The sequence below is a fragment of the Engraulis encrasicolus genome, chromosome 5, assembly GCF_034702125.1.
Source record: "Engraulis encrasicolus isolate BLACKSEA-1 chromosome 5, IST_EnEncr_1.0, whole genome shotgun sequence".
Taxonomy (NCBI): domain Eukaryota; kingdom Metazoa; phylum Chordata; class Actinopteri; order Clupeiformes; family Engraulidae; genus Engraulis; species Engraulis encrasicolus.
Genome location: NC_085861.1, coordinates 17543512 through 17568575, shown reverse-complemented (window position 1 = coordinate 17568575; position 25064 = coordinate 17543512). Strand labels below are relative to the sequence as shown.

At 44.0% G+C, this 25064-nt stretch overlaps 1 protein-coding gene and 28 non-coding genes across 29 annotated transcripts; 28 read left to right on the top strand and 1 right to left on the bottom strand.

The window, feature by feature from the left end:
- The first annotated feature begins 161 nt into the window (after positions 1–161).
- On the top strand, positions 162–232 carry trnag-ccc (transfer RNA glycine (anticodon CCC)). The gene has a single exon. It is a non-coding gene; the product is annotated as a tRNA-Gly (tRNA).
- Positions 233–790: 558 nt separating this feature from the next.
- trnag-ccc (transfer RNA glycine (anticodon CCC)) lies at positions 791–861 on the top strand. Its single transcript has one exon. It is a non-coding gene; the product is annotated as a tRNA-Gly (tRNA).
- Positions 862–1421: 560 nt separating this feature from the next.
- On the top strand, positions 1422–1492 carry trnag-ccc (transfer RNA glycine (anticodon CCC)). Its single transcript has one exon. It is a non-coding gene; the product is annotated as a tRNA-Gly (tRNA).
- A 571-nt stretch (positions 1493–2063) lies between these two features.
- Positions 2064–2134, top strand: trnag-ccc (transfer RNA glycine (anticodon CCC)). Its single transcript has one exon. It is a non-coding gene; the product is annotated as a tRNA-Gly (tRNA).
- Positions 2135–2377: 243 nt separating this feature from the next.
- Positions 2378–2448, top strand: trnag-ccc (transfer RNA glycine (anticodon CCC)). The gene has a single exon. It is a non-coding gene; the product is annotated as a tRNA-Gly (tRNA).
- A 562-nt stretch (positions 2449–3010) lies between these two features.
- trnag-ccc (transfer RNA glycine (anticodon CCC)) lies at positions 3011–3081 on the top strand. Its single transcript has one exon. It is a non-coding gene; the product is annotated as a tRNA-Gly (tRNA).
- Positions 3082–3323: 242 nt separating this feature from the next.
- trnag-ccc (transfer RNA glycine (anticodon CCC)) lies at positions 3324–3394 on the top strand. The gene has a single exon. It is a non-coding gene; the product is annotated as a tRNA-Gly (tRNA).
- A 247-nt stretch (positions 3395–3641) lies between these two features.
- trnag-ccc (transfer RNA glycine (anticodon CCC)) lies at positions 3642–3712 on the top strand. The gene has a single exon. It is a non-coding gene; the product is annotated as a tRNA-Gly (tRNA).
- Positions 3713–3956: 244 nt separating this feature from the next.
- Positions 3957–4027, top strand: trnag-ccc (transfer RNA glycine (anticodon CCC)). Its single transcript has one exon. It is a non-coding gene; the product is annotated as a tRNA-Gly (tRNA).
- A 1195-nt stretch (positions 4028–5222) lies between these two features.
- On the top strand, positions 5223–5293 carry trnag-ccc (transfer RNA glycine (anticodon CCC)). The gene has a single exon. It is a non-coding gene; the product is annotated as a tRNA-Gly (tRNA).
- A 244-nt stretch (positions 5294–5537) lies between these two features.
- trnag-ccc (transfer RNA glycine (anticodon CCC)) lies at positions 5538–5608 on the top strand. The gene has a single exon. It is a non-coding gene; the product is annotated as a tRNA-Gly (tRNA).
- Positions 5609–5852: 244 nt separating this feature from the next.
- On the top strand, positions 5853–5923 carry trnag-ccc (transfer RNA glycine (anticodon CCC)). The gene has a single exon. It is a non-coding gene; the product is annotated as a tRNA-Gly (tRNA).
- A 241-nt stretch (positions 5924–6164) lies between these two features.
- Positions 6165–6235, top strand: trnag-ccc (transfer RNA glycine (anticodon CCC)). The gene has a single exon. It is a non-coding gene; the product is annotated as a tRNA-Gly (tRNA).
- A 561-nt stretch (positions 6236–6796) lies between these two features.
- On the top strand, positions 6797–6867 carry trnag-ccc (transfer RNA glycine (anticodon CCC)). The gene has a single exon. It is a non-coding gene; the product is annotated as a tRNA-Gly (tRNA).
- A 242-nt stretch (positions 6868–7109) lies between these two features.
- Positions 7110–7180, top strand: trnag-ccc (transfer RNA glycine (anticodon CCC)). The gene has a single exon. It is a non-coding gene; the product is annotated as a tRNA-Gly (tRNA).
- A 561-nt stretch (positions 7181–7741) lies between these two features.
- trnag-ccc (transfer RNA glycine (anticodon CCC)) lies at positions 7742–7812 on the top strand. The gene has a single exon. It is a non-coding gene; the product is annotated as a tRNA-Gly (tRNA).
- A 555-nt stretch (positions 7813–8367) lies between these two features.
- Positions 8368–8438, top strand: trnag-ccc (transfer RNA glycine (anticodon CCC)). The gene has a single exon. It is a non-coding gene; the product is annotated as a tRNA-Gly (tRNA).
- Positions 8439–8683: 245 nt separating this feature from the next.
- trnag-ccc (transfer RNA glycine (anticodon CCC)) lies at positions 8684–8754 on the top strand. The gene has a single exon. It is a non-coding gene; the product is annotated as a tRNA-Gly (tRNA).
- Positions 8755–9310: 556 nt separating this feature from the next.
- On the top strand, positions 9311–9381 carry trnag-ccc (transfer RNA glycine (anticodon CCC)). The gene has a single exon. It is a non-coding gene; the product is annotated as a tRNA-Gly (tRNA).
- A 242-nt stretch (positions 9382–9623) lies between these two features.
- On the top strand, positions 9624–9694 carry trnag-ccc (transfer RNA glycine (anticodon CCC)). Its single transcript has one exon. It is a non-coding gene; the product is annotated as a tRNA-Gly (tRNA).
- Positions 9695–9941: 247 nt separating this feature from the next.
- trnag-ccc (transfer RNA glycine (anticodon CCC)) lies at positions 9942–10012 on the top strand. The gene has a single exon. It is a non-coding gene; the product is annotated as a tRNA-Gly (tRNA).
- A 242-nt stretch (positions 10013–10254) lies between these two features.
- On the top strand, positions 10255–10325 carry trnag-ccc (transfer RNA glycine (anticodon CCC)). The gene has a single exon. It is a non-coding gene; the product is annotated as a tRNA-Gly (tRNA).
- A 560-nt stretch (positions 10326–10885) lies between these two features.
- trnar-ccu (transfer RNA arginine (anticodon CCU)) lies at positions 10886–10956 on the top strand. Its single transcript has one exon. It is a non-coding gene; the product is annotated as a tRNA-Arg (tRNA).
- Positions 10957–11516: 560 nt separating this feature from the next.
- On the top strand, positions 11517–11587 carry trnag-ccc (transfer RNA glycine (anticodon CCC)). The gene has a single exon. It is a non-coding gene; the product is annotated as a tRNA-Gly (tRNA).
- Positions 11588–11830: 243 nt separating this feature from the next.
- On the top strand, positions 11831–11901 carry trnag-ccc (transfer RNA glycine (anticodon CCC)). Its single transcript has one exon. It is a non-coding gene; the product is annotated as a tRNA-Gly (tRNA).
- Positions 11902–14740: 2839 nt separating this feature from the next.
- On the bottom strand, positions 14741–21812 carry LOC134449712 (uncharacterized). The gene is made up of 9 exons (XM_063199822.1): positions 21128–21812; positions 20907–20969; positions 20734–20796; positions 19443–19598; positions 18560–19020; positions 17574–18328; positions 16179–17265; positions 15958–16015; positions 14741–15768 (listed from the first exon to the last, which is right to left on the bottom strand). The coding sequence occupies exons 1-9, from the start codon at positions 21810–21812 to the stop codon at positions 14741–14743; spliced, it is 4356 nt and encodes a 1451-aa protein (XP_063055892.1).
- A 2168-nt stretch (positions 21813–23980) lies between these two features.
- trnag-ccc (transfer RNA glycine (anticodon CCC)) lies at positions 23981–24051 on the top strand. Its single transcript has one exon. It is a non-coding gene; the product is annotated as a tRNA-Gly (tRNA).
- Positions 24052–24296: 245 nt separating this feature from the next.
- trnaw-cca (transfer RNA tryptophan (anticodon CCA)) lies at positions 24297–24367 on the top strand. The gene has a single exon. It is a non-coding gene; the product is annotated as a tRNA-Trp (tRNA).
- A 245-nt stretch (positions 24368–24612) lies between these two features.
- Positions 24613–24683, top strand: trnag-ccc (transfer RNA glycine (anticodon CCC)). The gene has a single exon. It is a non-coding gene; the product is annotated as a tRNA-Gly (tRNA).
- Positions 24684–25064: the final 381 nt, after the last annotated feature.

Sequence of the window (25064 nt, the reverse complement as noted above, 5' to 3'; positions counted from 1 at the left end):
ATGGTGAAAAAGATAAGAGTTCGTATTCAATATGGACCAAAAAAGAGTCAAAATCCACTGGATGACATTGTTGACAGTTGATTAGCAAACTTCCTCAACAACGTATTTGACTAAGCATGCAGTTTGTGAACTTGATTCATGAATCCTTTCATATCACTTGAGCGCCAATAGTGTAGTGGTATCATACAAGATTCCCATTCTTGTGACCCGGGTTCGATTCCCGGTTGGCGCAGAAGTTAGGATTCACCACTGAATATGATGAAAAAAAGAGAGTCAAAGTCCACTGGGTGCCTCTGCTGACTGTCGAGTCATGGATGGTGAAAAAGATAAGTGTTCGTATTCAATATGGACTAAAAAAACAGTCAAAATCCACTGGATGTCGTTGTTGACAGTTGATTAGCAAACTTCCTCAACAACGTATTTGACTATGCATGCAGTTTGTGAACTTGACTCATGAATCCTTTCATATCACTTAAGTGCCAATAGTGTAGTGGTATCATACAAGATTCCCATTCTTGTGACTCGGGTTCGATTCCCGGTTGGCGCAGAAGTTTGGATTTACCACTGGATAAGATGAAAAAAAGAGAGTCAAAGTCCACTGGGTGCCTTTGCTGACTGTCGAGTTATGGATGGTGAAAAAGATAAGAGTTCGTATTCAATATGGACCAAAAAAGAGTCAAAATCCACTGGATGACATTGTTGACAGTTGATTAGCAAACTTCCTCAACAACGTATTTGACTAAGCATGCAGTTTGTGAACTTGATTCATGAATCCTTTCATATCACTTAAGCGCCAATAGTGTAGTGGTATCATACAAGATTCCCATTCTTGTGACCCGGGTTCGATTCCCGGTTGGCGCAGAAGTTTGGATTTACCACTGGATATGATGGAAAAAAAGAGAGTCAAAGTCCACTGGGTGCCTTTGCTGACTGTCGACTCCTGGATGGTACAAAAGATAAGAGTTCGTATTCAATATGGACTAAAAAAACAGTCAAAATCCACTGGATGCCGTTGTTGACAGTTGATTGGCAAACTTCAACAACAACGTATTTGACTACGCATGCAGTTTGTGAACTTGACTCTTGAATCCTTTCATATCACTTAAGCGCCAATAGTGTAGTGGTATCATACAAGATTCCCATTCTTGTGACCCGGGTTCGATTCCCGGGTGGCGCAGAAGTTTGGATTTACCACTGGATAAGATGAAAAAAAGAGAGTCAAAGTCCACTGGGTGCCTCTGCTGACTGTCGAGTCATGGATGGTGAAAAAGATAAGTGTTCGTATTCAATATGGACTAAAAAAACAGTCAAAATCCACTGGATGTCGTTGTTGACAGTTGATTAGCAAACTTCCTCAACAACGTATTTGACTACGCATGCAGTTTGTGAACTTGACTCATGAATCCTTTCATATCACTTAAGCGCCAATAGTGTAGTGGTATCATACAAGATTCCCATTCTTGTGACCCGGGTTCGATTCCCGGTTGGCGCAGAAGTTTGGATTTACCACTGGATATGATGTAAAAAAAAAAAAAAAGAGAGTCAAAGTCCACTGGGTGCCTTTGCTGACTGTCGAGTTATGGATGGTGAAAAAGATAAGAGTTCGTATTCAATATGGACCAAAAAAGAGTCAAAATCCACTGGATGACATTGTTGACAGTTGATTAGCAAACTTCCTCAACAACGTATTTGACTAAGCATGCAGTTTGTGAACTTGACTCATGAATCCTTTCATATCACTTAAGCGCCAATAGTGTAGTGGTATCATACAAGATTCCCATTCTTGTGACCCGGGTTCGATTCCCGGTTGGCCCAGACGTTTGGATTTACCACTGGATATGATGTAAAAAAAAAGAGAGTCAAAGTCCACTGGGTGCATTTGCTGACTGTCGACTCCTGGATGGTACAAAAGATAAGAGTTCGTATTCAATATGGACTAAAAAAAACAGTCAAAATCCACTGGATGCCGTTGTTGACAGTTGATTAACAAACATCCTCAACAACGTCTTTGACTGCGCAAGCAGTTTGTGAACTTGACTCATGAATCCTTTCATATCACTTAAGCGTCAATAGTGTAGTGGTATCATACAAGATTCCCATTCTTGTGACCCGGGTTCGATTCCCGGTTGGCGCAGACGTTTGGATTTACCACTGGATATGATGTAAAAAAAAGAGTCAAAGTCCACTGGGTGCCTTTGCTGACTGTCGAGTTATGGATGGTGAAAAAGATAAGAGTTCGTATTCAATATGGACCAAAAAAGAGTCAAAATCCACTGGATGACATTGTTGACAGTTGATTAGCAAACTTCCTCAACAATGTATTTGACCACGCATGCAGTTTGTGAATTTGACTCATGAATCCTTTCATATCACTTGAGTGCCAATAGTGTAGTGGTATCATACAAGATTCCCATTCTTGTGACCCGGGTTCGATTCCCGGTTGGCGCAGAAGTTAGGATTCACCACTGAATATGATGAAAAAAAGAGAGTCAAAGTCCACTGGGTGCCTTTGCTGACTGTCGAGTTATGGATGGTGAAAAAGATAAGTGTTCGTATTCAATATGGACTAAAAAAACAGTCAAAATCCACTGGATGTCGTTGTTGACAGTTGATTAGCAAACTTCCACAACAACGTATTTGACTACGCATGCAGTTTGTGAACTTGACTCTTGAATCCTTTCATATCACTTAAGCGCCAATAGTGTAGTGGTATCATACAAGATTCCCATTCTTGTGACCCGGGTTCGATTCCCAGTTGGCGCAGAAGTTTGAATTTACCACTGGATATGATTGGGGGGAAAAGAGAGAGTCAAAGTCCACTGGGTGCCTTTGCTGACTGTCGACTCCTGGATGGTACAAAAGGTAAGAGTTCGTATTCAATATGGACTTAAAAAAACAGTCAAAATCCACTGGATGTCGTTGACAGCTGATTAGCAAACTTCCTCAACAATGTATTTGACTACGCATGCAGTTTGTGAACTTGACTCATGAATCCTTTCATATCACTTAAGCGCCAATAGTGTAGTGGTATCATACAAGATTCCCATTCTTGTGACCCGGGTTCGATTCCCGGTTGGCGCAGAAGTTAGGATTCACCACTGAATATGATGAAAAAAAGAGAGTCAAAGTCCACTGGGTGGCTTTGTTGTCAGTCGTCATGGACGGTGAAAAAGATAAGAGTTCGTATTCAATATGGACTAAAAAAACAGTCAAAATCCACTGGATGTCGTTGTTGACAGTTGATTAGCAAACTTCCTCAACAACGTATTTGACTACGCATGCAGTTTGTGAACTTGACTCATGAATCCTTTCATATCACTTAAGCGCCAATAGTGTAGTGGTATCATACAAGATTCCCATTCTTGTGACCCGGGTTCGATTCCCGGTTGGCGCAGAAGTTTGGATTTACCACTGGATATGATGGGGGAAAAAAAGAGAGTCAAAGTCCACTGGGTGCCTTTGCTGACTGTCGACTCCTGGACGGTGAAAAAGATAAGAGTTCGTATTCAATATGGACCAAAAAAGAGTCAAAATCCACTGGATGACATTGTTGACAGTTGATTAGCAAACTTCCTCAACAATGTATTTGACCACGCATGCAGTTTGTGAATTTGACTCATGAATCCTTTCATATCACTTAAGCGCCAATAGTGTAGTGGTATCATACAAGATTCCCATTCTTGTGACCCGGGTTCGATTCCCGGTTGGCGCAGACGTTTGGATTTACCACTGGATATGATGAAAAAAAGAGAGTCAAAGTCCACTGGGTGGCTTTGCTGACTGTCGAGTTATGGATGGTGAAAAAGATAAGTGTTCGTATTCAATATGGACTAAAAAAACAGTCAAAATCCACTGGATGTCGTTGTTGACAGTTGATTAGCAAACTTCCTCAACAACGTATTTGACTACGCATGCAGTTTGTGAACTTGACTCATGAATCCTTTCATATCACTTAAGCGCCAATAGTGTAGTGGTATCATACAAGATTCCCATTCTTGTGACCCGGGTTCGATTCCCGGTTGGCGCAGAAGTTTGGATTTACCACTGGATATGATTGGGGAAAAAAAGAGAGTCAAAGTCCACTGGGTGCCTTTGCTGACTGTCGAGTCATGGATGGTGAAAAAGATAAGTGTTCGTATTCAATATGGACTTAAAAAAACAGTCAAAATCCACTGGATGTCGTTGACAGTTGATTAGCAAACTTCCTCAACAACGTATTTGACTACGCATGCAGTTTGTGAACTTGACTCATGAATCCTTTCATATCACTTAAGCGCCAATAGTGTAGTGGTATCATACAAGATTCCCATTCTTGTGACTCGGGTTCGATTCCCGGTTGGCGCAGAAGTTTGGATTTACCACTGGATATGATGTAAAAAAAAAAAAGAGAGTCAAAGTCCACTGGGTGCCTTTGCTGACTGTCGACTCCTGGATGGTACAAAAGATAAGAGTTCGTATTCAATATGGACTAAAAAAACAGTCAAAATCCACTGGATGTCGTTGTTGACAGTTGATTAGCAAACTTCCTCAACAACGTCTTTGACTGCGCATGCAGTTTGTGAACTTGACTCATGAATCCTTTCATATCACTTAAGCGCCAATAGTGTAGTGGTATCATACAAGATTCCCATTCTTGTGACCCGGGTTCGATTCCCGGGTGCGCAGAAGTTTGGATTTACCACTGGATAAGATAAAAAAAGGGAGTCAAAGTCCACTGGGTGCCTCTGCTGACTGTCGAGTCATGGATGGTGAAAAAGATAAGTGTTCGTATTCAATATGGACTAAAAAAACAGTCAAAATCCACTGGATGTCGTTGTTGACAGTTGATTAGCAAACTTCCTCAACAATGTATTTGACCACGCATGCAGTTTGTGAATTTGACTCATGAATCCTTTTGTATCACTTGAGTGCCAATAGTGTAGTGGTATCATACAAGATACCCATTCTTGTGACCCGGGTTCGATTCCCGGTTGGCGCGGAAGTTAGGATTCACCACTGAATATGATGAAAAAAAAGAGTCAAAGTCCACTGAGTGTCTTTGCTGCCTGTCGAGTCATGGAACGTGAAAAAGATAAGTGTTCGTATTCAATATGGACTTAAAGAAACAGTCAAAATCCACTGGATGTCGTTGTTGACAGTTGATTAGCAAACTTCCTCAACAACGTATTTGACTACGCATGCAGTTTGTGAACTTGACTCATGAATCCTTTCATATCACTTAAGCGCCAATAGTGTAGTGGTATCATACAAGATTCCCATTCTTGTGACCCGGGTTCGATTCCCGGTTGGCGCAGAAGTTTGGATTTACCACTGGATATGATGAAAAAAAAAAGAGTCAAAGTCCACTGGGTGCCTTTGCTGACTGTCGAGTCATGGATGGTGAAAAAGATAAGTGTTCGTATTCAATATGGACTAAAAAACAGTCAAAATCCACTGGATGTCGTTGTTGACAGTTGATTAGCAAACTTCCTCAACAATGTATTTGACCACGCATGCAGTCTGTGAATTTGACTCATGAATCCTTTCGTATCACTTGAGTGCCAATAGTGTAGTGGTATCATACAAGATTCCCATTCTTGTGACCCGGGTTCGATTCCCGGTTGGCGCAGAAGTTAGGATTCACCACTGAATATGATGAAAAAAAGAGAGTCAAAGTCCACTGGGTGCCTTTGCTGACTGTCGAGTTATGGATGGTGAAAAAGATAAGTGTTTGTATTCAGTATGGACTTAAAAAACAGTCAAAATCCACTGGATGTCGTTGTTGACAGTTGATTAGCAAACTTCCGCAACAACGTATTTGACTACGCATGCAGTTTGTGAACTTGACTCATGAATCCTTTCATATCACTTAAGCGCCAATAGTGTAGTGGTATCATACAAGATTCCCATTCTTGTGACCCGGGTTCGATTCCCGGTTGGCGCAGAAGTTAGGATTCACCACTGAATATGATGAAAAAAAGAGAGTCAAAGTCCACTGGGTGGCTTTGTTGTCAGTCGTCATGGACGGTGAAAAAGATAAGAGTTCGTATTCAATATGGACCAAAAAAGAGTCAAAATCCACTTGATGACATTGTTGACAGTTGATTAGCAAACTTCCTCAACAACGTATTTGACTACGCATGCAGTTTGTGAACTTGACTCATGAATCCTTTCATATCACTTAAGCGCCAATAGTGTAGTGGTATCATACAAGATTCCCATTCTTGTGACCCGGGTTCGATTCCCGGTTGGCGCAGAAGTTAGGATTCACCACTGAATATGATAAAAAAAAAAAAAAAGTCAAATTCCACTGGGTGCCTTTGCTGACTGTCGACTCCTGGATGGTACAAAAGATAAGAGTTCGTATTCAATATGGACCAAAAAAGAGTCAAAATCCACTGGATGACATTGTTGACAGTTGATTAGCAAACTTCCTCAACAACGTATTTGACTAAGCATGCAGTAAGTGAACTTGACTCATGAATCCATTTATATCACTTAAGCGCCAATAGTGTAGTGGTATCATACAAGATTCCCATTCTTGTGACCAGGGTTCGATTCCCGGTTGGCGCAGAAGTTAGGATTCACCACTGAATATGATGAAAAAAAGAGAGTCAAAGTCCACTGGGTGCCTTTGCTGACTGTCGAGTTATGGATGGTGAAAAAGATAAGTGTTCGTATTCAATATGGACTAAAAAAACAGTCAAAATCCACTGGATGTCGTTGTTGACAGTTGATTAGCAAACTTCCTCAACAACGTATTTGACTACGCATGCAGTTTGTGAACTTGACTCATGAATCCTTTCATATCACTTAAGCGCCAATAGTGTAGTGGTATCATACAAGATTCCCATTCTTGTGACCCGGGTTCGATTCCCGGTTGGCGCAGAAGTTTGGATTTACCACTGGATATGATGAAAAAAAAAAGTCAAATTCCACTGGGTGCATTTGCTGACTGTCGAGTCATGGATGGTGGAAAAGATAAGTGTTCGTATTCAATATGGACCAAAAAAGAGTCAAAATCCACTGGATGACATTGTTGACAGTTGATTAGCAAACTTCCTCAACAATGTATTTGACCACGCATGCAGTTTGTGAATTTGACTCTTTAATCCTTTCTTATCACTTAAGCGCCAATAGTGTAGTGGTATCATACAAGATTCCCATTCTTGTGACCCGGGTTCGATTCCCGGTTGGCGCAGAAGTTAGAATTTACCACTGGATATGATGGGGGGAAAAAAAGAGAGTCAAAGTCCACTGGGTGCCTTTGCTGACTGTCGAGTTATGGATGGTGAAAAAGATAAGTGTTCGTATTCAATATGGACTAAAAAAACAGTCAAAATCCACTGGATGTCGTTGTTGACAGTTGATTAGCAAACTTACTCAACAACGTATTTGACTACGCATGCAGTTTGTGAACTTGACTCATGAATCCTTTTATATCACTTAAGCGCCAATAGTGTAGTGGTATCATACAAGATTCCCATTCTTGTGACCAGGGTTCGATTCCCGGTTGGTGCAGAAGTTTGGATTTACCACTGGATATGATGGGAAAAAAAGAGTCAAAGTCCACTGGGTGCCTTTGCTGACTGTCGAGTCATGGATGGTGAAAAAGATAAGTGTTCGTATTCAATATGGACTAAAAAAACAGTCAAAATCCACTGGATGTCGTTGACAGTTGATTAGCAAACTTCCTCAACAACGTATTTGACTACGCATGCAGTTTGTGAACTTGACTCATGAATCCTTTCATATCACTTAAGCGCCAATAGTGTAGTGGTATCATACAAGATTCCCATTCTTGTGACCCGGGTTCGATTCCCGGTTGGCGCAGAAGTTTGAATTTACCACTGAATATGATGAAAAAAAGAGAGTCAAAGTCCACTGGGTGCCTTTGCTGACTGTCGAGTTATGGATGGTGAAAAAGATAAGAGTTCGTATTCAATATGGACCAAAAAAGAGTCAAAATCCACTGGATGTCGTTGTTGACAGTTGATTAGCAAACTTCCTCAACAATGTATTTGACCACGCATGCAGTTTGTGAATTTGACTCATGAATCCTTTCGTATCATTAATCGCCAATAGTGTAGTGGTATCATACAAGATTCCCATTCTTGTGACCCGGGTTCGATTCCCGGTTGGCGCAGAAGTTAGGATTCACCACTGAATATGATGAAAAAAAGAGAGTCAAAGTCCACTGAGTGGCTTTGCGGACTGTCGAGTCATGGATCGTGAAAAAGATAAGTGTTTGTATTAAATATGGACTTAAAGAAACAGTCAAAATCCACTGGATGTCGTTGACAGTTGATTAGCAAACTTCCTCAACAACGTATTTGACTACTGATGCAGTTTGTGAACTTGACTCATGAATCCTTTCATATCACTTAAGCGCCAATAGTGTAGTGGTATCATACAAGATTCCCATTCTTGTGACCCGGGTTCGATTCCCGGTTGGCGCAGAAGTTTGGATTTACCACTGGATATGATGAAAAAAAAAAAGAGTCAAAGTCCACTGGGTGCCTTTGCTGACTGTCGAGTCATGGATGGTGAAAAAGATAAGTGTTCGTATTCAATATGGACTAAAAAAACAGTCAAAATCAACTGGATGTCGTTGTTGACAGTTGATTAGCAAACTTCCTCAACAATGTATTTGACCACGCATGCAGTTTGTGAATTTGACTCATGAATCCTTTCATATCATTAAGCGCCAATAGTGTAGTGGTATCATACAAGATTCCCATTCTTGTGACCCGGGTTCGATTCCCGGTTGGCGCAGAAGTTAGGATTTACCACTGAATATGATGAAAAAAAGAGAGTCAAAGTCCACTGAGTGCCTTTGCTGACTGTCGAGTCATGGATGGTGAAAAAGATAAGTGTTCGTATTCAATATGGACTTAAAGAAACAGTCAAAATCCACTGGATGTCGTTGACAGTTGATTAGCAAACTTCCTCAACAACGTATTTGACTACGCATGCAGTTTGTGAACTTGACTCATGAATCCTTTCATATCATTAAGCGCCAATAGTGTAGTGGTATCATACAAGATTCCCATTCTTGTGACCCCGGTTCGATTCCCGGTTGGCGCAGAAGTTAGGATTCACCACTGAATATGATGAAAAAAAGAGAGTCAAAGTCCACTGGGTGCCTTTGCTGACTGTCGAGTTATGGATGGTGAAAAACATAAGTGTTCGTATTCAATATGGACTAAAAAAAAAGTCAAAATCCACTGGATGTCATTGTTGACAGTTGATTATCAAAATTCCTCAACAACGTATTTGACTGCGCATGCAGTTTGTGAACTTGACTCATGAATCCTTTCATATCACTTAAGCGCCAATAGTGTAGTGGTATCATACAAGATTCCCATTCTTGTGACCCGGGTTCGATTCCCGGTTGGCGCAGAAGTTAGGATTCACCACTGAATATGATGAAAAAAAGAGAGTCAAAGTCCACTGGGTGGCTTTGCTGACTGTCGAGTCATGGATGGTGGAAAAGATAAGTGTTCGTATTCAATATGGACTTAAAAAAACAGTCAAAATCCACTGGATGTCGTTGACAGTTGATTAGCAAACTTCCTCAACAACGTATTTGACTACGCATGCAGTTTGTGAACTTGACTCATGAATCCTTTCATATCACTTAAGCGCCAATAGTGTAGTGGTATCATACAAGATTCCCATTCTTGTGACCCGGGTTCGATTCCCGGTTGGCGCAGAAGTTTGGATTTACCACTGGATATGATGGGGGAAAAAAAGAGAGTCAAAGTCCACTGGGTGCCTTTGCTGACTGTCGACTCCTGGATGGTACAAAAGATAAGAGTTTGTATTCAATATGGACTAAAAAAGAGTCAAAATCCACTGCATGACATTGTTGACAGTTGATTAGCAAACTTCCTCAACAATGTATTTGACCACGCATGCAGTTTGTGAATTTGACTCATGAATCCTTTCATATCACTTGAGTGCCAATAGTGTAGTGGTATCATACAAGATTCCCATTCTTGTGACCCGGGTTCGATTCCCGGTTGGCGCAGAAGTTAGGATTCACCACTGAATATGATGAAAAAAAGAGAGTCAAAGTCCACTGGGTGCCTTTGCTGACTGTCGAGTCATGGATGGTGAAAAAGGTAAGTGTTCGTATTCAATATGGACAAAAAAAAACAGTCAAAATTCACTGGATGTCGTTGACAGTTGATTAGCAAACTTCCTCAACAACGTATTTGACTAAGCATGCAGTTTGTGAACTTGATTCATGAATCCTTTCATATCACTTGAGCGCCAATAGTGTAGTGGTATCATACAAGATTCCCATTCTTGTGACCCGGGTTCGATTCCCGGTTGGCGCAGAAGTTAGGATTCACCACTGAATATGATGAAAAAAGGAGAGTCAAAGTCCACTGGCTGCCTTTGCTGACTGTCGAGTCATGGACGGTGAAAAAGATAAGAGTTCGTATTCAATATTGACTAAAAAAAACAGTCAAAATCCACTGAATGTCATTGTTGACAGTTGATTAGCAAACTTCTTCAACAACGTATCTGACTACGCATTCAGTTTGTGAACTTGACTCATGAATCCTTTCATATCACTTAAGCGCCAATAGTGTAGTGGTATCATACAAGATTCCCATTCATGTGACCCGGGTTCGATTCCCGGTTGGCGCAGAAGTTTGAATTTACCACTGAATATGATGAAAAAAGGAGAGTCAAAGTCCACTGGGTGCCTTTGCTGACTGTCGAGTTATGGATGGTGAAAAAGATAAGTGTTCGTATTCAATATGGACTAAAAAAACAGTCAAAATCCACTGGATGTCGTTGTTGACAGTTGATTAGCAAACTTACTCAACAATGTATTTGACTACGCATGCAGTTTGTGAACTTGACTCTTGAATCCTTTCATATCACTGAAGCGCCAATAGTGTAGTGGTATCATACAAGATTCCTATTCTTGTGACCCGGGTTCGATTCCCGGTTGGCGCAGAAGTTTGGATTTACCACTGGATATGATGAAAAAAAAAAGAGTCAAAGTCCACTGGGTGCCTTTGCTGACTGTCGAGTCATGGATGGTGAAAAAGATAAGTGTTCGTATTCAATATGGACCAAAAAAGAGTCAAAATCCACTGGATGTCGTTGTTGACAGTTGATTAGCAAACTTCCTCAACAATGTATTTGACCACGCATGCATTTTGTGAATTTGACTCATGAATCCTTTAATATCACTTGAGTGCCAATAGTGTAGTGGTATCGTACAAGATTCCCATTCTTGTGACTCGGGTTCGATTCCCGGGTGGCGCAGAAGTTTGGATTTACCACTGGATAAGATGAAAAAAAGAGAGTCAAAGTCCACTGGGTGCCTCTGCTGACTGTCGAGTCATGGATGGTGAAAAAGATAAGTGTTCGTATTCAATATGGACTAAAAAAAACAGTCAAAATCCACTGGATGACGTTGTTGACAGTTGATTAGCAAACTTACTCAACAACGTATTTGACTGCGCATGCAGTTTGTGAACTTGACTCATGAATCCTTTCATATCACTTAAGCGCCAATAGTGTAGTGGTATCATACAAGATTCCCATTCTTGTGACCCGGGTTCGATTCCCGGTTGGCGCAGAAGTTTGGATTTACCACTGGATATGATGAAAAAAAAAGAGTCAAAGTCCACTGGGTGCCTTTGCTGACTGTCGAGTCATGGATGGTGAAAAAGATAAGTGTTTGATTCAATATGGACTAAAAAAACAGTCAAAATCCACTGGATGTCGTTGTTGACAATTGATTAGCAAACTTCCACAACAACGTATTTGACTACGCATGAAGTTTGTGAACTTGACTCTTGAATCCTTTCATATCACTTAAGCGCCAATAGTGTAGTGGTATCATACAAGATTCCCATTCTTGTGACCCGGGTTCGATTCCCGGTTGGCGCAGAAGTTTGAATTTACCACTGGATATGATGGGGGGAAAAAGAGAGTCAAAGTCCACTGGGTGCCTTTGCTGACTGTCGAGTTATGGACGGTGAAAAAGATAAGAGTTCGTATTCAATATGGACTAAAAAAACAGTCAAAATCCATTGGATGTCGTTGTTGACAGTTGATTAGCAAACTTCCTCAACAACGTATTTGACTACGCATGCAGTTTGTGAACTTGACTCATGAATCCTTTCATATCACTTGAGCGCCAATAGTGTAGTGGTATCATACAAGATTCCCACGCGGGGGCCCGCCGCGGATAGGTGTAACGCCGCGACAGCCAATCAAAATGAAGCATTTCGTCCTTGTCATGCATATCATTAGTTGCGATCTGCTCATTACGTCACACCATTACAGACAGCAACCGCGCAGGTTCGAACCCCGTCTTAAGCAATAAAAATGTGGAAAATAGGCTAAGTCAATGTTGTACATTGGGTGTAATTGCAAATATAAAGGCTGAAATCATGTCTTATTCAGTAACCGAGTGCTAGAGCCGCCGTAATGATTCAAATTCTGTCAACATTTTCTGTTAGCAATGTGGTGCACTACTTTTCTGCTCTGGCGCCATCTAGAGGAAAAATTAGGAATCGTGCTTTACCAGATGAGCACAGCACAGGCTTTGGTTGCTTTACTTTTTCAGACATTCAAAGTGTTCAATTATGTTAGCTAGACCTTAACCATTGGTATTTTGACTTGCAGAGCTATGTTGATTTAATATAGCCACCAGGGTGAGGATCAGTAATCGTGGCCTAACCTCATGATCTAAGGTTAGTCATTTATTTCATATTTCAATAAATGCTAATGGCCTTATGTTTTAAACTGACCATAATTATGTCAATTTTGAGTGTTAACTGTTTAATTAAGTTTATTAAGTTACCGAGATGATTCTGCAGGATGAAGGTGATCTGAGTATGTCTGTCTGTGTGTTTGTGTGAGTACTTGTCAGTCCACCCGGAGGAACATCGTGTCCTATGCCACACATGGGGCTGTGGCACGCAGAGGAGCGTGGAGGCCTCGTGGGGACCTCGTGGAGGCTGACACGTCAACACATGAAGGGTGGCCGGAAGTGTGTGTGTGTAAGTGTGTGCACGGCCATCCTCGGATGCTGAAAGAAGACTGGGCCTGGGCTATGAATGAGTGTGTCAATGCTGTTTGTCATAGCAAGCATGGACATATATGGTCATGTGTGTGAGTTAAAATAATAACCAAAAGGGAGAGACAAACAGACGCAAGAGTGACGGGAGGACCTTGGAGAAGAACGAAGAAAGAAGAACCGGCTTGCTCCAGTTGCACACACAGACATAATTTGTTTACATATTTCTGTATAATGTGTCACTATATAATAATTGGGTTCAGGGAGATTCAGTGTTCTGATCTGTTGTTGACGTTAGGGCAAGATAAATTGGACCCAGAGCTCTGTATTGCAGATCATGCTTTATTCACTTGGTAATTTTCATGTATTAGATTAATAAATCATCATTCATTTTGAACTGAATTTCAAGTTGTCGGCTGGTCTCCTTTCCAAATGAGCACACCAGGATCAATCTTAAACATTGTGGCAGGTGCCACACCCGGGTGGGGTAGCTGGTGATCCAACAGCTAACACAATGGCAAAGTCACTATTAACATTATTATCTTTATAATTATAATTCATTTTTATTTACTACAAGGGAATTTAATTGTAAGGAGCAAATTTCTTTGGGGAGATATCAGGGATATGAACATTTGCAGATGACCAGTGTAGTTGTGCTCAACCACTGTCAGGCTATTTGGAAAGTCATTCATTCATGCTTTATCAGATGAGCACAGTCACTTTGGTTGCTTTCACTTTTTCAGACAGTCAAAATGTTCCCAATTCTGTTAGATAGACCCTTACCATTGGCAAAACATGCAAATTGCTTTGGAGAGATACCAGGGATATTAACATTTGCAGATGACCAGTGTAGTTGTGTTGAACCACTGTCAAGCTATTTGGACAAATGATTTCATAGTTAAAAGAATGCCATTTTGGTTTCACAATGGAGGAAAAGTACACTATTGTTACATAATACAAAGAGGAAAGGCTGTTTTCACTATTCCACACAGTTGGTTTATTCAACAATATTGTCAATACAGATGACATTCAGTAAGAAGCAAGGTTGCAACAAGATTCAGTCAGATAGACAGTGATAGGTGTTGTTACATTAAAAATAAAATGCAAAAGCAAACAACATCAGTGGCATAATTGATTGTAAATAAATACATGCAATACCAAAGCCATTCTTTGTTTTTCCAGTCCTTTCAATAAAGTGCTTTCTTTTGTCAGTCATATAGACAGTGATGGGTCTTTTTACATTAAAAATGCAAGGCAAAAGCAAACAACATCAGTGGCATAATTGATTGTAAATACATTAAATACCAAAGCCATTCTGTGTTTTTCCAGTCCTTTCAATAAAGTGCTTTCTTTTGTCACAGAAATTATTTCATTCCAGTTTTCTATTCCTTCCATCATGTCAACATCACAATAGAGCATTACAGTAGTTATAGAGCATCTTGAGTCTTTCACAAGCAATTTGCAAGAGTGAATGCAAAAGGGAATGCAGAAGTACAACACTGACAATACCAGAGCCCCGTTAGCCAGAATATTTTACCATCTGTTACCACCTCCTACGACGTGGACGAGGGGTTGGATTTTAGGAGGCAAAAATTGAGGAACTATTTACAACAAATCAGAACGAATGAACATGAAACTGTACAAAAAGAACACCAAACTATATTACATTATAAATAACAGTCCCGCAACACACACACACACAAGTCATTTCTTCCTCTCCTCCACCCATCGCTTTCTCTCCGTATCATAAAAAGGAGAGTCCTTGAACTCAAGCCAGGTCATTTCAGTCTGCATGCCCCTGTCCTTGTAAATGTTCAGGACTTTGGCTGGACAGTATATGTAGTTGCCTGGCACACCTGGGAAGCTGGTGTGTATGTGTGGGCTGTTTGGTCCCTGCTTGATGGGCAAGCGGCAAAACCTGCAGAGCCTCCCCACTGGCTCTGGCTGAGGCGCTTGCCTCTTCCTCTGCTTGTCCGCTTTGTCCGCTGCACGCTGCTTCACAGCTGCCAGCTCCCTCGGAAAGAAGTCCGTCTTTGAAAAGTCTTCAAAAGACATGGCAGTGTCAGACAGACCCTCAGCAGCGTACGTGTCGTGGACCTTTTTGGAGCAGTAAAAGTACCTGTCTTGGCCCATCTGGTAGTAGTAGTGGACTGAGGATCCACCAGTACTGTAGCGCGACTTGGGCTGTCCACAAGCAAGACAGGTCTTGATCTGCTTCTTCCTCTGCTGCTGCTGCTGTTGCTCCACAATGCCCTTCACCAGGCGCTCAAGGGCTTCCGGTGTCAACGCTGCCGGCGTAGGAGGAGGAGGAGGGGGAGGGGGAGGAGGAGGACCGGCTGGCTCAAGTGTCACCACCGGCACAGTGGTTGTTGCACTGCCATCAGTGAGGGACTGCCACAGCTGCTGTGTCTCAAGCACCCTCTCCTGGCTGGTGTTCAGTGCTGAGCTGGCGTTAAGCTGCTTGGCAGTGTGCTTCACATACCGGGATATGTGCAGCCTGGTGGTGGGGTGCAACAAGCTGTTGGGGTCGGCAGCAGAGCGGTGAACCATGTCGCCGTACTCCTGGTCCACTAGCCGCAGGTAGTCCTTCTGGCCCCGGTGCTTCAGCAGCAGGTGGTCGATGGCGTCTCTCATGGGGGGCGTCCAGCGGGTGAAGTCCAGCACAAACACGCGTCCACCTGTTTTGACTGGTCCAGTGCGGGCGCTCCTCGGAGTGGACGGCAGACCATACGAGACACCTGGAAAACAGAAAGAGAAAACAAAAACATGGTGTTACATAATGTCAGTATATGATGCGGTGAACTACTATTGATATACAACAATAATTTAATTAATGTATAGTCGTACCGATTGATGTCCCGGGGCTTGGCATTTGCCACTCGTCAGGGTCCTGCTTCAGGGGTCCAACAACAGGATGGCCAGTGGAGAGGGCAGCTGCAGTGGTGTGCGAGGACGCCACATGCTGAGGCGACGGAGGAGCTGGAGCAGTCAAGGACCTGTGTGCTGGATCTGGCAGGCGAGATGGCGTACACACAGGAGCTGGAGCTGGCAGGCGAGATGGCGTACACACAGGAGCTGGAGCTGGCAGGCGAAATGGCGTGCACACAGGAGCTGGAGCTGGCAGGCGAGATGGTGTGCACACAGGAGCTGGAGTAGGTAAGCGTGAGGGTGTCTCTACAGCAGCTGGAGCAGGAGCAGGTTCAGGTGACGGCGCACGAACTGGGGATGGAGGTGCTGCTTCTGGTGCTGGCTCATCTCGCTGGCTCCTGTGCTTGTTCCAGTCAAGAGGAACCGGGCGGCAGCCAGGCTCCGTGTACTCCAGGCCAAAGCACTCTCCCGTGTCTCTGCCAGACAGGCGAAGGATGGGGTACTTGTCCTCAGCTGTTGCCTCCAGTGATGCGGCATTCAAGTCCACCATCAGCGCTGGGTCGAACACGGCAGGGAGGACGACGCCAGGCAACTTCAGAGACACCAGCCGCTGAAAGTTCCACCTCGCAACCCCCATCATGCCCTGGGCTTGGAAAAGCTCTGGGGACACCTGGGTCCCAGTGACCCACTGCGCCTGGTGAAAGTGGTACCCCTCCTGCTGCGACGTACCCCTCACAGGGATCCAGATGGGGACTCTAGCTCCCTCGCCAGGCACGTGATTGAGCTGCAGAGTTCCGCCGTGCCGGTACATGATGCCCTCTGCCAGCTCGGGATCGCTGAGGCAGCCGCGCAAGACGTGGACCCTCTGGATCTTCCAGCACTTCAGCATGGAGGGCTTTGAGAGCGGGACGTCGTTGGGGTCTTTGGCCAGATGGTAGTGCCTCATCACCCTCTCCACTCTGCCGAGCAGCTCCATGGGGCCGGGGACTTTGGTTCTGCAGTGCTCCCTGATGTGCTGCTTTGTGGGATTGGGTGGCTGTATCCCGCAGAACACATAGGCCTCCTGAAGGCGCTTGAGGTCGTCCTGGTCCACGATCAGGAACGCCGCGGAAAGCATCTGGCAGAAGGAGCCGTAGAGAGAGTGGTGCTCTGAGGTGCACTCCCGACACAGCCGCCGCATGCAATGGAACAAATCCAGCCTCACGCTGATGTCCGGGTTGTAGCAGGTCCGGGAGGCAGACGCATTCCCCAGATGACCGGACACAGCCCCCGCGACCACGGCTGGGTTGGTTTCCCATGCCCTCCAGTCCAGGTGCTCACCAGGGAAGCTTTCCGGGATCCTGAACGCAGCACAGCAATCCCTGACAACACACAGATTAAAAAGGCACGATTAAACAGACAATCAAAGAAGTCTGCCACATGAATACACAATCTTTCGGTAGCCTCTTACTGCATATGGGGTCGCCAGAGGGCCTAGTCACTACATCACAACAACATTGCTATGACAATGCAGAGAGCCTTAAGTAACAGATTAAGACATAGCCATTACAATGTTGGTGACAGCGAGGTTGTGATATAGGCTCTGCGCTAAGGGGTTAAAATCAACATTGGCAGTTAGGCAAGGACATTAGTGAGAACAGTTTTAAGAAGAGATGATAGTTGCACTGACCTGTCCATCCAGTGGTAGCCGGCCTTCTCCACCTCAGCGTCGTCGTACCGCTTGGCCAGCCCACGGTACATTGGCTCCAGGGACTTCTCCGTCTCTGAGTGGACCATGACCCAGGAAACGATGAGCCAGTTCTCGTTCATGACGGCGTAGCTGGACATCACACCAGACGAGAGCGTCACCTTCCGGGCCACCTTCCGGGTGTGGTCGGAGCGGAACACGCGGCCAAACGTTCCCTGGAGCAGGGAGGAGATGCTGGGCGCTTGACGCCGGTACTCGTCCAGCAGGCAGTCGGTGAGGTAGAACGCCGACACGGAGACGCCACACCACCCATCTGCGTCCTCGTACCGGCCGAAGTCACGCGGGGCCGCCCTCTCTCTCGTGAGGTATTGGCCGATGGTCCTCTGCCCGTAGAGCCCAGTCTCGCCATCCCGGACGTTGTTGATGGCCAGAAGATATGCCAGGTGAGCCCGCTCGTACTTCAGGTGCATCAGCTCGTTGACCTGGTTGGCCATGTCGGTGGGGGACCTGCTGCCGCGCCTGAGCTCATCCAATACAGACTTGCAGATGGCTTTCTTGTAGGTGATGAAAGCGGGCAAGAGGTGGGTGAACCGCTTCGGCAGCTTCTCGATCCACCGGGGGTTGTCAGCAAACCAGACCTTCCGACAGGCCTTGCAGGAGAGTCGTGACGACATAATGTAGTACTGGCCGCTGGTTCCCACAATGACGCGAGGCCTCCCAACACCAGATGAGACAATCTGGAAATGTGCACAGCAAAAAAATGGGATGTCAATAAAATAAATGCAAAGAGTATTATCAACACTGGAGAGTGACTAAATTACTTAGTGGAGTCAAAAGTATAACTTATTAAGACTTAGATCAGCAGTGGTATATTTACAGTGTACAGGAATGCTCGATGTACGCACATATAACTCAAGGGCAAAAGTTCAGGGTGTCTTTTTAAAATTAGTATCGAAATTAGTGCTCACGTGAGGATGCTGGCAGTCATGGAGACAGGGCAGGATGTAGTTGTTCCTCAGGCGGGCCATGATGTCACTTTCGGGCTTCCATATAAAGAAAGGGTGGAGCTGAAAGAAGTTAGGTGAGGGAAGGTCTGCCACGGTGTCCAGAAGCTCTGGCTGCGGGGGATGACGCCACAGGGAGATGATGTTTCCAGGGTTCCTCACGGGTCGTGACCCAGGCCACAGCCCGAGGCTCTGGAGTTCCGTCCTCATCCAGGTCTTCTGAGGGTGGGAGCAGCTCCAATTCATGACGTCATAGTCGCGGCCAGGCACAGGTACAGGCACCGGAGCAGGTGGAGGGGCCGGAGCAGGTGGCGGGGCCGGAGCAGGTGGAGGAGCCGGAGCAGGTGGAGGGGCCGGAGCAGGTGGAGGGGCCGGAGCAGGTGGCGGGGCTGGAGCCGGAACAGGTACTGGGGCAGGTGAACGAACTGAGGGAACCGAGAATGACAAACATCGCACAAATAAGCAGCTATTGCATGAACAATGGTGAAAACAGGTGTAATTTAGACAATTAAAAATGAATATCCTCTAGTCAGTGTTGATTTTATATAGCAACTTGAGTGAGGACAAGTACTCATGGCCTCAACCTAGGACTAACCATTTATTCACATTTCAATAAAGACATTGGAATTTGTGTTTTGAGCTAATCATATGTTAATTTTTACAGTTAGCAGTTTAATCAGGTTATGAAGTTGATGTTGTTTTAGGAATTTCAGCTTACACACATGGAGAAAAATCCAACAACAGACCTATACATGTTCTACACATCATCTTTGCATAATTGCACTAGCTTGTAAAATGAATGAATTAACTATGTACTAAAGAGATGAGTTACACATAACACACACACCTTGCTCTGCCTCGTGCATCTGAGTGTCTGATGTCGCCATGAACGCCAGCTGTGGAGGAAGGGGCACAGGCTTCTTTCTCCTCACACTTGGTGGTGCTGTAACTGGCGACGCCTGCAGTGTGGAAGCAGTGGGGGCCCTAGACAGTGTAGCTGAAACTACATACAAAGCCCAGAATTAATGTCTCACATAGGATGCAGACTTGGTAGCGTACGCAACCAGGTTGTGTCTTCATCTCGGAGCTTCACCATCTCGGCTGATTCCTCGTTGTAAACAGCTCATGACATTTACTTCCTCTTATGAAAACGAGTGAATAAATAAATGAAGATTGTGTCAAATTATTTTGGCTTACTCGGTTTACACAATTCATGCATTCATCATGTTAGTAGACATCCAAAGTGGAGATATCCTAGTTTGAGGAAGGGAAAGGCTTGCCACATATTAAAACCAAGTCCTAGCATAAGGACACATATGTACAGCAAGTTTATTTCCCCTTCCTCCAACAGTCATCTCTACTTTGTTAAGAACTGAACAACAGTCATAATGTTACACCTCCTCATTGTCATCAGCCAAGAAAATTTAAAAAGTTGAACACCTTTCACCAATTTTGAAATTTCAGTACCTTGCCACTGACTTGACCAACATCTGTCAACAATACTGGCTGGACTGTGATGAGGAGCAGCATTACTCACTGAACTTGTGTTAGTCTCTTCATTTGTTATGAAGTGAAACATAGAACAAATAACGTACTCACCCTCATCGTCGAACCAATGCATCATGGTAGGGATTTCATGGTCCCATTGAGATAGAGTTCATCATGGCAGGGATTTCATGGTCCCTTAGTCAGTTCATTGTGGCAGGGACGAAGGCAAGGTCCCAATCACAGTAGAACGAGCAGAACGAAAACAGTAGATTGAAATGTCCACTTTGCAGGGGGCAATTCACCATTTTACAGATGGCCCTCAATTCTTTTGCACACTTCTCAGATAAGAATTGATGTCTCAAAACTACATGTACATCAAAAAGGCCTTTTCTCACTTCTTTGAACAAGTTGCTACATCATGCAAAAGATTGTGTGCGTTCTCTGCTGACCAGCCTTTAACAATTATGCTGGAGTTCATTGTATGTAGTAAGTCCTCACATGCAAAAATGTTTAAATAGCTTGTAATACAAAACAGATATTACAACTTGGTAGAGAATGCACATACTCTTTTGCAAATTGTGCAAATAATCTGAGAAATGTACCAAAGTGATTGAGAAAAACTGTAATAATCACATGCGGCATCTTAAAACCTGTCTTTGATGACTCCACTGGTACAGACGGCGCTGATGCAGGTCCTGCTTCTGGCGCTGCACCTGGTTACACACAAGAAAGAGGAAGACAATACACTCAAAACACGTTAAACAAAAGGCCGTAACTGAAACATGTCCATTCTGTGTAATAACAATGTAACTACCACTTTGACGTTCCAGCTTGGACGGTGACATGGTCATCATTGCCCTCTCCAGCTCCTCGTCCTCATCCATTACTGTGGCACAAACAAGAAAGAAAAACAAAGAAACAAAAATCACAACACAAGTTAGTGTAGTCTTTTCAGTGGCTACAGTTAATATATATAGGCTATGTGTTATACAGTATAGAGAGACACAGACACATACAAAAATGATAACAGGCATTAAAACTTACCTGGGGCGGTGGCAGTCTCTTGCTGCCTCCTCCGCAAGTACTGCTGGAGCTTGTCCATCTTGGTCCCTTTGGTGCAATGCTGGCTCAAGATGAAGCTGGCGTAGCCATCTGCCCTGCTCTCCCATACCTCTCCCCAGGTGGACTTTGGTCTATTCCCAAAGCCTACCAGTCGGTCGTGGTCTGACAGCGGGGCAGCATCAGCAGCTTGGGGTTGGGCAGCTTGGGGTTGGGCAGCTTCGTATGCCAGGCGCGCCTCGATCTCCTGGTAGCTCCGAGCGTACCTCAGGAAGGTGTGCAAGTTGACCTTGCCATGGCCCTCCCCGCCATGAATCCCGGCTTCCTCCTCCTTGGTCAGGCTGTCGAAGAGGTACAATATGTAGCCCACATCGTTCTCCAACAGCCATCGGAACACCTGGCCCTTGTACCTCCCAAACTGCAGGACGTAGTCCCCCTGCACCTCCAAACGGTCTGAGGCATCCCCTCCTCGCCGTCGGACCTCAGCCAGGGCATTTTGGCGGACCAGGTCCTCCCTCAGTGGCGCTGACTGGTCTCTCAGTGCGGCGGGGTTGTCCTTAATGCGCTGGGCTTCTGGGGTTGGGTCACATTGGAGGAATCCCCTTGGCCCCTTGCGGAAGACCACTCTCTTCCTCCCAGGGAAGAACATCATCGTCGGCTTCTTCTGCATGATCTACAGCCAAGGGGGAAAAACACAAAGAATTTCAGTTTTCAAGGGGGGTTTCAGATCTCATATGCCTATACAGGATCTCATTGAAAATAAAAGTAAATAATCAAATAACGATACAAATACTACTAAATTAATTGGTTAAGGAGGGAGAGATGGCAATGAAATATTACAGAGGGTGAATGGGTCAGCCACTGGTATTAGCCACCTGTGATGCCCCTACACAAATTTGCAACATTACAGTAAAGGATGGGAGGAGGGAGAGCACCTGTTCCCATGCAAGGATGCTTATAGAAGGGGAGGGGCCAGTGGATGAGAGGCCCCTGTTCCCACACAAAGTTGCAACATTACAGTTGAATGGAGGTGAGAGCACCTGTTCCCACACAAAGTTGCAACATTAAAATTGAAAGGAGGTGAGAGCACCTGTTCCCACACAAAGTTGCAACATTAAAATTGAAAGGAGGTGAGAGCACCTGTTCCCACACAAAGTTGCAACATTACAGATGAAGGAGGTGAGAGCACCTGTTCCCACACAAGGATGCTTAAAAAAGGGGGATGGTCCTCTTTCTGTTCCCACGGTTCCAGCATCATGCATTCCCACACAACTAATTTCTATCTGGTACAATTTAAATCAGCATTTCAAGTATCAAGCATTGTAAAAGTTTGAAAAGATTAAGAGTTTGAATATAGCACACACACACACACACACACTGACTACCCTCCCTATCACATCACTTGGACATGTTCCAACAAACCATGACATTCACAATTATGTAATAATATGTGAATTACGAGTGAATGATCATTTTTAAAACACATCACAATAACCCAAGCTCATTATCTTCCAAATATAAAATAAATAAATAAAAAAGTTTGTGGCGCGAAAGTCTATGCAAATGAGCTCGTGAACCAGGTCTAGAGCCAATCACAGACGACAATAACAACATGGTGTGGTGCTGGAGTCAGACAACATGACGCCACGCCAGAATTCTGAACAACTATCTTGCACTTCAAGCACTCGGCCCTATAAACTATTGCCTTAATAATTTCACACTTCATGACACAAAACTTAACTTGGCTCCATAAAATTCATATTGGTCTAAAAGTTAAGATAACATTCACTTACAACACCTCACGCTTAGTTATTGCCCTCCCTATCCCACCGCTATTTCAAACCATGAAATGTACAAAATTATCAACTTCATAACAAATATTTAAAATAAGCCTTGAACAACATGTGGATTGCAAGTGGATGTTAATTTAAAAACACATCTCACTAACCCAACTTCCCTATCTTCCATCTAACCACATAACGAATACTTTCAACTTTAGGCACTTTACCTTGGTAAGCTATGCTTACACTTCATGACACAAAACTGAACTTCGTCTAAAAAAGACAGTTGCCGCCTGGCAGTATAACTAGGCATACACACAATTTTGTCGATTCTACATAATAAACACAAAATAAGCATTGGTCCGTATTGTGTTCGACAATACACCGTAGATGGCACCTACAGCCAGACACCACGTATGCTAAGCTAATCAAATGAAGATTCGAAGACATGCCTTTCTATTTAAAACCAACACGTACATTTTAAATATTACCTTAAATCACAACGGAGTAGAAATAGTGACGAATGGTCCTGATGAGAGTCGCGGATTAGAGTCGATGTGTCTGTCTCGGTCCTGCTGTCCCGCCACGTAATAAGTCGTCTCGAGATGACTCCTAGGATGAAACATTTTCGGAGCGAGTCGCTCTATATAGTTTGGAACAGCGCCAAAATAGTGGCGCAGAGGCCGAAGGAGGCATTGCAGTACTAGTGTTTTCGGACTACCATTGAGAATGAATGGGAATCGGTTTCGGGAAGTTTCCGGAAACAATCCTCGCTGGCCGCCCAGGCGGCCCGGGTTCGACTCCCGGTTGGCGCAGAAGTTTGATTTTACCACTGAATATGATGAAAAAAAGTGAGTCAAAGTCCACTGAGTGCCTTTGCTGACTGTCGAGTCATGGATGGTGAAAAAGATAAGTGTTCGTATTCAATATGGACTTAAAGAAACAGTCAAAATCCACTGGATGTCGTTGACATTTGATTAGCAAACTTCCTCAACAACGTATTTGACTACGCATGCAGTTTGTGAACTTGACTCATGAATCCTTTCATATCACTTAAGCGCCAATAGTGTAGTGGTATCATACAAGATTCCCATTCTTGTGACCCGGGTTCGATTCCCGGTTGGCGCAGAAGTTAGGATTCACCACTGAATATGATGAAAAAAAGAGAGTCAAAGTCCACTGGGTGGCTTTGCTGACTGTCGACTCCTGGATGGTACAAAAGATAAGAGTTCGTATTCAATATGGACTTAAAGAAACAGTCAAAATCCACTGGATGTCGTTGTTGACAGTTGATTAGCAAACTTCCGCAACAACGTATTTGACTACGCATGCAGTTTGTGAACTTGACTCATGAATCCTTTTATATCACTTAAGCACCAATAGTGTATTGGTATCATACAAGATTCCAATTCTTGTGACCCGGGTTCGATTCCCGGTTGGTGCAGAAGTTTGGATTTACCACTGGATATGATGGGGGAAAAAAGAGTCAAAGTCCACTGGGTGCCTTTGCTGACTGTCGACTCCTGGACGGTGAAAAAGATAAGAGTTCGTATTCAATATGGACTAAAAAAACTGTCAAAATCCACTGGATGTCGTTGTTGACAGTTGATTAGCAAACTTCAACAACAGCGTATTTGAATACGCATGCAGTTTGTGAACTTGACTCATGAATCCTTTCATATCACTTAAGCGTCAATAGTGTAGTGGTATCATACAAGATTCCCATTCTTGTGACCCGGGTTCGATTCCCGGTTGGCGCAGAAGTTTGAATTTACCACTGGATATGATGTAAAGAGAGTCAAAGTCCACTGGGTGCCTTTGCTGACTGTCGAGTCATGGATGGTGAAAAAAATAAGTGTTCGTATTCAAAATAGACTAAAAAAACAGTCAAAATCCACTGGATGTCGTTGTTGACAGTTGATTAGCAAACTTCTTCAACAACGTATTTGACTATGCGTGCAGTTTGTGAACTTGACTCATGAATCCTTTCATATCACTTAAGCGCCAATAGTGTAGTGGTATCATACATGATTCCCATTCTTGTGACTCGGGTTCGATTCCCGGTTGGCGCAGAAGTTAGGATTTACCACTGGATATGATGGAAAAAAAGAGTCAAAGTCCACTGGGTGGCTTTGCTGACT

Coding starts and splice junctions, on each gene's coding strand:
- LOC134449712 (XM_063199822.1), bottom strand. CDS start 21,812: ATGCAGAAGAAGCCGACGATGATGTTCTTCCCTGGGAGGAAGAGAGTG. Junction 20,797..20,906: donor GTCACCGTCCAAGCTGGAAC/GTCAAAGTGGTA, acceptor GTGTGTAACCAG/GTGCAGCGCCAGAAGCAGGA. Junction 16,016..16,178: donor GCTTACCTACTCCAGCTCCT/GTGTGCACACCA, acceptor TGACTGCTCCAG/CTCCTCCGTCGCCTCAGCAT.